A 10314-nucleotide genomic window follows, 5' to 3' on the forward strand; every position below is an offset into this window, starting at 1 on the left:
TCTTGTCTAGAATAAGGGTATGTTTGGGTGTGCATTTGAGATGCTTAAAAATGTGTTTAATATTCAAAAAGTCTGTTTGAAAAAAAAGTACCCGTTTAATAAAAAAAATTGAAAGCGCTTTTAAGGGCAAAAAAAACCTAAAAATAGCCAAAAATGTACTTCTGGTAAAAACTTAAAAATAAAACTTTTGCTAAAAATTATTTTTTCTGACTTTAAAACTCTAATTTTCAAATGCAATTCTAAACATGATCTAAGCCTATGATGCCTAAAGGATAAATATAGGATAAAATAGGGGAAGCTACTTCTCAAGGAGCGGCCAACAACCTTAGTTAATTTTGTTTTGTTTTTTTGTTGGAAGTTAACAGCACAACTCAAACTGAAAGTCTGAAACCGTTTATTTTTAAAATAAAGAGTTTTATTAAACCTTTGGAAATTGTGGACCCCGAATCCTAAACAAAGAGACCTACGTTAAGGGAACTAGAAGACACCTTAAAAAAAAGTAAAAAGAACACGAAATTGACACATTTGCCCTACCACAAACAGCATTTACATCACCCCCTCTTTATTTTCTAGTAATGTGTGTTGGAACAACCCGAGACAACCTTAACTTCTCCATCATACGGCCTCCCTCCATGTGGGTGCTACCTGGCCGAAAATTACTCTGCTACCCCTCTTCTCACAAACCCGTTTGTGACCTGCGTGTGACGCTATCAACACCCACACCGGTCACACGGAGCAATCTTTAGAAGGTCGAAGTCAAAGGGCCACAAATGAGTCAACATTTGGGAGTTTCTCACAGTATTCAGTTCTCAGTTCTCACCCCCCCGATCTAAAATTCTGAGAGGCCCTGTCAGTCAGCCACATTCCTCATATAATTTATTAGCTATCAGGCAGCCTGCCTCACCTGCCCGTCACTCTATCATTATCCTGCCCGAATTGCCCGATCTGCCCGCCCTGCCCGACCCTGCTCTTCCAAGTACCAAGTACAACCTTTCCTTTTTGTGCCGTCTCTCTCTCTCTCTCTCTCTCTCTCTTCGATTTTGTTTTCTCTCTAAATTCTCGCGTTTTTTCTCTCTCTAGATCGAGAGCGGGCTTGAATTCTGTATCTGGGTGGATCTGAGGTTTGATTAGATCGATTAATCGGGTTGGGGATAACCCTAGAATAGGAATCGGATTGGGGTGCGGGGGAATTAGGGTTCGGGGATTGGTTCATGGTGGGGGCTAGGGTTTGGGATCGATCTAGGGTTTTGTGGGGATTGTTTGGATTGGGGAGGAATTGAGTGGTGGTGGGGGGGGAATCGGTGGGAATAGAGGTTGGGAATTGATGGTACTCGTGGAAGGGATCGAAGGTGGGATCGAAGGAGGGAAAGGGATTGGGGAAAATGCAAGGCTATGCATGGGCGGGATAGTGAGGAGAGGAAACGGAGTCGGCACATGTGGACAGTCCCCACGCGTGCGATCGTAGCTGCCACGGCCGATGGTTCTTCTTCTTCGACTCTGTCTTCAGCTAATTCGTTTTGCAAGGTTTGGTTTTTAATTTCTTGTTCTTTTTTGTTTTTTTTGGGTTTGGGTTTGATTTTGTTTTTACTGTTTGGTGGCCGAGAGGTTGTCGTGTTTGGGACTGGAGTTGATTTGGGATGTTCAGTAATCGAGAAAACGACATGGGATTTTGTGAATTGTGGGGTATTTGTGTATGGGCGATTTAGAAAGAACCTGATTTTACGGGAGATTTTTTTTTGTTTTTTTTGTTTTTTGGGTTTGGGTAAGGGGAAATTGAGAAATGAATCCATTTTTTTGTGCGAATCATGTGTATTGGCTCGATATATAGGTGAATCGGAAGAAATTTTTTGCTAAACATGGCTATGAATCCATTTCGTTTTTGGATTGCACTGATGGGAGGTAATGCAAAAATGAACTCGGTTATGTGAAATGGAAAGAGAAGCTTTGGAGGGTGTTGAGAGGTAGATATATTGGCTAATTGCTGATGGGGTTTTCAAGGTGCTGAAAGCCCGAAAGCTTCTTGTGTTTTGGGGTTTTTAAGAATCTTAGTTTTTACAAAAAAAGAAAAAAGAAAAAGAATGTTGACCCTTTAGAGTTTTTTTGAATCATGAGTTTCGTGAACACAAGAATGCAAATAGATCAGAAATTAAGTAAACATTTTGAATCATGAGTTTCGTGCCTTCTAGTTTTATTCGGAAGTTGCTGGATTTTTTAAGGTTTCAGTTCTAGCTGTTGTTCATTATCAGGGTAGCATATGGTTCATGGACCACCGGAAATCACATGTTTTTGGACTACGTTGATTTGTCTTTTGTTTTAGTTGGTTTTACTTTTATGTAGAGTCTATTTCACATTTCACATTTCACATAAGTAGCACTATCATTTTGACTCATAGTATATATATATATATATATATATATATATATATATATATATATTGTTGTATAAGGCCATCTTTTTTTGCCTGTCAAACACAGGAAAAGCTTTTTTTAAGTGAAATTCAAGAATACAATTTTTTCCTTTCTCCAGTACTAAGTGTTGTATAGACAGAGTAGATATTTAGATTCTAGATGAAGTCCAATGGAGATACTTGTAGGCTGCAAGTAATAATGCTAAGGATTGGCCTTCATGGCTCCTCAACATGGAGTTTAGGGATGAAGAAGTGTCACCTAAGTTCAAACCATTCTATTTAAAGCTTTGATACCCACCCCCTTAGGGTTACTCGTGGTAATTGCCTAGTATGTGTGGGATAGAGGGACTACACATGCTTGGGGATTAATCCGGTGCTCTAAGAGCCTTAGCACCTGGTCAGCCCCATAAAAAAAGAAAAGGAAATGTTCCCGTTGTAATGTAATGGCTAAAAATATGAGTTGATGTTATTTGAGTTCTTATTATAATTCGTATCCAGTTCTTTGACTTATCAAAAGAAGAATTTGGGATTGAGTTTATTCTTCTTGAGTTCTTGATTGTACCCCATTGGCATTACTGCATCTTGTTCTCTCAGGAACACTTAATTTATAATTAACTGAATACCTTCTTTTTTTTTTCTGTTACTTAGGACGGACGCAAGATCAGTGTTGGTGACTGTGCTCTTTTCAAACCACCTCAGGATTCCCCACCTTTCATTGGAATAATTCGTTGGTTGACTGTTAGTAAAGAGAATAAGATAAAGTTAGGTGTGAATTGGCTCTATCGGCCTGCTGAAGTAAAGCTTGGTAAAGGCGTGCTGTTGGAAGCTGCGCCAAACGAAATCTTTTATTCCTTTCATAAGGATGAGATTCCTGTTGAATCGATACTCCATCCGTGTAAAGTTGCATTTCTTCCTAAAGGTGTTGAACTTTCAGCAGGGATTTTGTCATTTGTGTGTCGGCGGGTTTATGACATCACAAACAAGTGTTTATGGTGGCTAACCGATCAAGATTATATTAATGTGAGTTTTTAATGCTCTTGCACATATTTCTTTTGGCTTCCATTTGTTTATTCTTTGTGTCATTTATCAATCTTCGTACTTGAAACAAAAAAAATTATGAATGTTCTTTTACAGGAACGACAGGAAGAGGTAGATAAGCTGTTATATAAGACACAGATACTAATGCATGCAACATTGCCGCCAGGTGGCAGATCTCCAAAGCCCATGAGTGGTCCAACATCAACATCGCAGTTGAAAGCTGGCTCAGATAGTGTCCAGAATAGTGCCTCTTCTATTCCTTCTCAGGTTAAGGTAAAGAAAAGGGAGCGGGGAGATCAGGGATCTGAGCCTGTCAAACGAGAGCGTACTACAAAAACTGATGATGGGGATTCTGGTCATAGTAGACTGGAAAGCAATTTGAAATTAGAGATTGTAAAAATTACAGAAAAAGGAGGGCGTATAGACTCTGAAGGAGTTGAGAAACTGGTGCAGCTTATGCAGTCTGACAGAAATGAAAAAAAAATAGATTTAAATGGGCGGTCAATGCTTGCTGGTGTTATAGCAGCGACAGATAAGTTTGATTGCCTTAATCGGTTTGTGCAGCTCAGGGGTCTGTCTGTATTTGATGAATGGCTCCAAGAAGTGCATAAAGGGAAGATTGGTGATGGAAGTGGCCCCAAGGATGGTGATAAAACTGTGGAGGAGTTTCTCTTGGTTTTGCTTCGTGCTCTTGATAAGCTGCCTGTAAATCTTAATGCCCTGCAATTGTGCAATATTGGAAAGTCTGTGAATCATTTGCGTACTCATAAGAACTTGGAAATCCAGAAGAAAGCAAGAAGTTTAGTTGACACATGGAAGAAACGTGTAGAGGCCGAAATGAACATCAATGATGCAAAGTCTGGTTCAAATCAGGCTGTCGCCTGGTCTGCAAGACCACGCCTACCTGAGGTTTCCCATGGAGGGAACAGACAATCCGGCACATCCACTGATGTTGTGATGAGGAGCTCAGTTACACAGCTTTCTTCATCCAAAACAGCGTCAGTAAAGCTTGTCCAGGGGGAGAGTAATATCAGGTCTGCATCTCCAGGATCTGTGAAATCCGTACCATCACTTGCACCAGCGAATACTAACTTAAGAGATGCCCAGGCTCGAAATGCTGTTGGTGGCATATCTGATCTTCCTCTAACAACAGCAAGGGACGAGAAAAGCAGCAGTTCTAGTCAGTCTCACAACAACAGCCAATCATGTTCTAGTGACCATGCTAAAACAGGGGGAGTTTCGGTGAAGGAGGATGCAAGGAGCTCTACTGCTGGTTCAATGAGTGGAAATAAGATCTCGGGTAGTTCTTCACGGCATCGGAAATCAATTAATGGATTCCCTGGCTCAGCGGTATCTGGAGTTCAAAGGGAAATCAGTTCAAGCAAAAGTTCCTTGCACAAAAATCCGGCTTCAGAAAAAGTATCACAGTCTGGTATGTCATCTGCAAAGACACTTGATGGGCCCATTGTCGAGGGTAACAGTCACAAATTGATAGTTAAGATTCCAAATCGAGGTCGAAGTCCAGCACAAAGTGCCAGTGGAGGATCAATTGAAGACCATTCAATCATGAATAGCAGAGCTTCTTCTCCTGTACTTTCTGAGAAGCATGATCAGTTTGATCGTACTCTGAAAGAAAAGAGTGATACTTATCGAGCTAATATTGCTGCAGATGTGAATACTGAATCCTGGCAAAGTAATGATTTCAAGGATGTACTGACTGGGTCTGATGAGGGTGATGGATCCCCTGCAGCCATTACTGATGAAGAGCGTTGCAGGACAGGTGACGACAGTAAAAAGTTGACAGAAGCTAAAGCTGCTTCCTCGTCATCAGGGAATGAACAAGAATCAGGGAATTTGCAGGAGGCTTCTTTGCGCTCCATAAATGCTTTAATTGAAAGTTGCAAGTATTCTGAAACTAATGCATCTATGTCCATTGGAGATGATGTCGGAATGAACCTCCTTGCCAGTGTGGCTGCTGGAGAGATGTCCAAGTCTGATTTGGTCTCACCCACTGATTCTCCGCAAAGAAACACACCTGCAATCGAGCACTCCTGCTCGGGCAGTGATCCGAAGGTTAAATCATCTACAGTAGATGACCTTGCTCGAGAAGAAAGCCAGTCCAATGATGGTGCTGATGATGAGCATGAGAAGCAGGGTGTTATTTCCGGTAATATTGGGCCTAAAATTAGAGAAGGTAATTCTGCCTATTTGGTGTCTGAGGAGAAACCCAGAGGAGACTACTATGGACATTTAAATTCTTCTGATAGGGATTTCCAGCAAACTACAGAGACACGTGTAGAAAGTGATAGAAAATGTACTGAAATAACAGTAGCTGCTTCAATGGATTCCTCCCCTGCAAGCACAATAGAGAAAATTGTGGATATTGAAGGAGGCAAACTACTTCTGGAGGAAAAGGCAGTTGGTGGGGTGAAGTCAGATGTCACTCCAGATGTTAAAGAAAAGGCAAGTTGCTCTTTGTTGAAAGAAGATAAGGTCAAGAATGAAGTTTTAAGTTCTGAGGTTGAGATGGAAGCCATTGATGAGTTCAATGGTGGTGTGCAGATAGAGCAGAAGCCACCTGCATCCACATTTCATTCTGGAGATTCGGAAGGAATCAATGAGGAAGTGGTGCTTTTGGGTGGTGGGAAGGATTTGCTCTCAGAAAATGTTGATGAACTTAAGGCTGAAAAGAATGATGAAACAGATGCTAGGAGTCATGTGAGTCAGGCTGACAAACAAAGACATGAGCGGGAAAGTAATGTTACTGATCATGATGGTGATTATGTGGAGGAGAATTTGGAAAGCAAAGAGGATAATCAACAACGGGGTAGACCAGCTCCTCGCACAGATTCACCTGCAGTTAATGTGCAAGAAACAGAGCAGCCTGAAAGGTCCTGGGGACCGAAGTGGACCAGCACAGAAGCAGATGATGCAGAGGAATGTGTTTCAACCAATGCAGATGTTGCTTCTAAGTCTGCTGCTGGGGTGTCAGATATGGATGCAAAAGTGGAATTTGATTTGAATGAAGGCTTTACTGTTGATGATGGAAAATTTGGGGAAGTGAACAACTTGCCAGCACCAGGATGCTCTGCTGCTATTCATTTGGTTAGCCCCTTACCTTTTACTGTTTCTTCTGTGTCTAGTGGCCTTCCTGCTTCAATTACGGTGGCTGCTCCTGCAAAAGGGCCATTTGTTCCGCCAGATGACCTACTGAAGAGTAAAGGGGAGCTTGGTTGGAAGGGATCGGCAGCCACTAGTGCGTTTCGACCAGCTGAACCCAGGAAGGCTCCCGAAATGCCTCAGGCCACTGCAAACGTTCCTTTTCCTGATGCTACAGCTGGCAAGCAGAGTCGCCTTCCTTTGGATATTGACTTGAATGTACCTGACGAAAGAATCCTTGAGGATTTGGCTTCACGAAGTTCTGCACCGGGTCCTGGTTCTTCATCTGGCCCAACAAATAATCTTGAAATTGCTCGTGAGGGACTGATAGGTTCTGAATCTGTTCGTGGTTCTGGGGGACTTGATCTTGATTTGAATCTAGTTGATGATGCTTCTGATATCGGGAATTACTTAACAGGCAATATTCGTAGAGTGGATGTCCCGCTTTTGCCAGTAAAATCACCGTCAGGCAATGCTCTTAATGGTGCCATGAGTGGATTTAGGGACTTTGATTTGAACAATGGGCCTGTAGCTGATGAGGTGTGTGCTGAACCATCTCCGTTTGGCCAGCATGCTAGGAGCAGTCTGCCATCTCAGCCGCCTTTTTCTGGCCTTAGAATGAACAATACAGAAATGGTGAACTTCTCACCATGGTTTCCTTCAGGAAGCACTTATTCTGCTGTCGCTATTCCATCAATTATGCCCGATAGAGGGGAACAGCCTTTCCCTATTGTTGCAACTGGTGGGCCGCAAAGGATGTTGGGTCCCACTGGTGGCAGCAGTCCATTTAGCCCTGATGGCTTCAGGGGACCGGTGTTGTCATCCTCTCCTGCTGTGTCCTTTCCCTCCGGTCCTTTTCAGTACCCTGTTTTCCCATTTGGAACCAGCTTTCCAGTGCCATCTGCCACTTTTTCAGGCGGTTCGACAGCATACATGGATTCATCATCTGCTGGGAAGGGTTGCTTCCCTGCAGTCCGTACGCAGTTTTTAGGACCCACTGGTGCTGTTACATCCCATTACCCTAGGCCTTATGTTGTTAGTTTCCCTGATGGTAGCAGTAACAGTAGTGCTGAGAGCAGTAGGAAATGGGGAAGGCAGGGTTTAGACCTCAATGCCGGGCCTGGAGGCCTAGATGTAGAAGGGAGAGACGAGACTTCTCTTCCAGCAAGGCCACTGTCTGTTTCCAGTTCACAAGCCCTAGCAGACGAGCATGGAAGAATGTACCCGGTGGTGGGTGGTGTATTTAAGAGAAAGGAGCCAGAGGGAGGTTGGGAGGGATACAAGCAACCTTCATGGAAGTAGGAATTTTTAATGGCACAATCTAGCGACCCATGAAAAGCTTGTAAGTTTTCGTTTCTGTTTTTGACACTTTCTGTGCAAGTCTAGTCACCTAGGAGAGTGATAAGGATCTCTGTTTGATGTTTACCTGGATTGTACAAGGATGGGGACGAAATGGGAAATGGAGTTAGTAAAAATTAAAATTAAAATAATTGAAGATAATTTATTAGTGTTTGTACATGTGTGTTGCTCTTTCCATTTTGGTAGCTAAACAGGGGTAGTCAGATTTTGTTTGTAGTGTATTTATCTTTTCCCTGAGCATTGTTTGGTGAAATATTTGGTGGCTCATAATGTTTTTCTCCATAGATGTTGCACAGTTTTTCTCAATGTCTCTTGTCATACTTCTTTTATTTTTCCGGTTAAATGAGGGCTTCATACCCCAATTTTTTTATTAATTATTATTTTATTTTCTTCTCTTCAGTGCTTTAGAGGATGGGTGTTGGCTAATCCCCAGAGGTTGTCATCTGACTTGTGTGCTTTCGGAGGATGGGAGGTAAGTGAGTTATCTGATGATGTTCATAGTCTCCGACCCCCGTCTCTTCGCTGTATCAAATTGTATTTTAAAGGAATCTGTCCGGGGCCGATGAGCTAGTTGTTCCGTGAATATGTTTTTGGTGGCTCCAGATCAGTTTCCCCTTTGTAGATATTTTAACTGTTGGAAAGCATGCGGTCTGTGTTGCCTAGACATTCGAAATTGGTGCCCTTACTGGTAGTCAGTGCATCAGCTATATATGCCATTGGACTCAACGTCCCTTCCTTTTCCCCTTCCAGTTATGGAGGTTGGACTACTGAACTGCTGAACAGCTTTTAAGCCAACACCTTTTGTATGTGATTTGTTGTTAATTTATCTCTTTTTACCTTTTTTGGCTTCTCCTTCATCCGATCACATATATATAAAACTGACTAGTCACCGAATTTTGGCAACTGAGCTTTTCTTGTTTTGTCATGGTTTGGTTGCTATCCTTGATGTTGTACTCTACTCTAATTTCATTCTATTTTATTTATTAACACTAATTTTAGTCTTTGATACAAGTTAGATTTTTTGCCAGACTTTGCTATTGATATTCTCACTAGTTAATACACAGTGAGGGCCACATCTAGGAGCCGTTTGGTTTAGTATTTGAAGTCATTTTGGTTTTTGGAGTTTGTGTTTGCTTATGCATGCTGAAGAAAAATGTCTTCAGTTGTGCTAAAGGTTTCCATAATGTTTATTTAGTGAATGAAATTGGTGCAGTTAATTTGTTTTCTTATAAGTAAATCAATCTCATTATAAAGCGGAGAGGAGCTCAACTGAGTATACAAGAATCGTTCAAAAGAGACCCCTAATTATCCAAGCATAAAGGAATTTGAACATAACCGTAAAAAACGGTTGATGAGGCCCCAAGTATAATTCTTTGTTCAACTTTGGCTTGGTACTGTAAATGTATTTTGCCTGTGTGGACTGTGGATTGATTTGGACATGAATCAAATTGGTGAGGAGAAGAGGATATAAAAAAAACCCCTTTCTTCCCAAATAATGATTTTTACCAACCAGGTTGTGGTTGAGGAGTTGTGAATATACTCAATGAAGCACAGGGAAAATACATTGAACTTCATTTCTTTACAATGAGCAATAAACACAGCATGCATCTGCCCGATATTTGTACAATTAAAAAAAAAAAAAAAAAAAGAGGAAAAAGAAAAAAAGGTACAATAACATGAGAAAGTGTTGCAGAAGCAGTACGACTTTACTGGATCTGGGATTGGCTTTTTCTTCTTCTCTTTTTGGATTTTGTGGTGCAGAATCAGAAACTGCATAACATTCTGCAATCGCAATGAAAATGGTCATTAACAGCGTTCAGACTTGGCTATCAATATGTAAGACAAAATAATTAACACCACCTGCCAATGTGGCGATGAGGCAAGCTGCTGCAGGCAGGGCTCCCTCTCTGTTTCTCTCTCTCTCTCTCTCTCTTAGAGGCAGCCTGCAGGATTCTTTTGAAAACTGATAGATTCTATTTGGATACCAGTAATGATACTCTTTTACATTGTTGTAGTGTGTTGATTTTTTTTTTTTTTTTAATTTCATTTCACGCTAAAATATAAATGTAAAAAGTAATATTACTCGTTCAGTATTTGTAAGGTCGTCATATTTAAGACTTTTTACATTTTGTAAAACTAATTTACAAGTAAATATTGAGACGATAATAAATGTTATGGAAGGATAATTTTTTATGTGGTAAAATTTCAGCTATTTAATTCAAAAATAATGGTTTATAAATATAAAATCGTGCATGGCATAATATCATAAGAATTACAGAAGATCTTGATTTGTAACGTAATAAAATTAATAAAATTTTTTTTTTGATAAGTAATAAAAACGTACTATTATA

The 10314-nt window shown here is 40.9% G+C and overlaps 1 protein-coding gene across 1 annotated transcript; it reads left to right on the forward strand.

The window, feature by feature from the left end:
* The first annotated feature begins 1001 nt into the window (after positions 1-1001).
* Positions 1002-8966, forward strand: LOC132173629 (uncharacterized). The gene is made up of 4 exons (XM_059585167.1): positions 1002-1524; positions 3056-3427; positions 3542-7946; positions 8364-8966. The coding sequence occupies exons 1-3, from the start codon at positions 1393-1395 to the stop codon at positions 7904-7906; spliced, it is 4869 nt and encodes a 1622-aa protein (XP_059441150.1). The 5' UTR covers positions 1002-1392; the 3' UTR covers positions 7907-7946; positions 8364-8966.
* Positions 8967-10314: the final 1348 nt, after the last annotated feature.

Source organism: Corylus avellana, chromosome ca3, assembly GCF_901000735.1.
Source record: "Corylus avellana chromosome ca3, CavTom2PMs-1.0".
Lineage (NCBI taxonomy): Eukaryota > Viridiplantae > Streptophyta > Magnoliopsida > Fagales > Betulaceae > Corylus > Corylus avellana.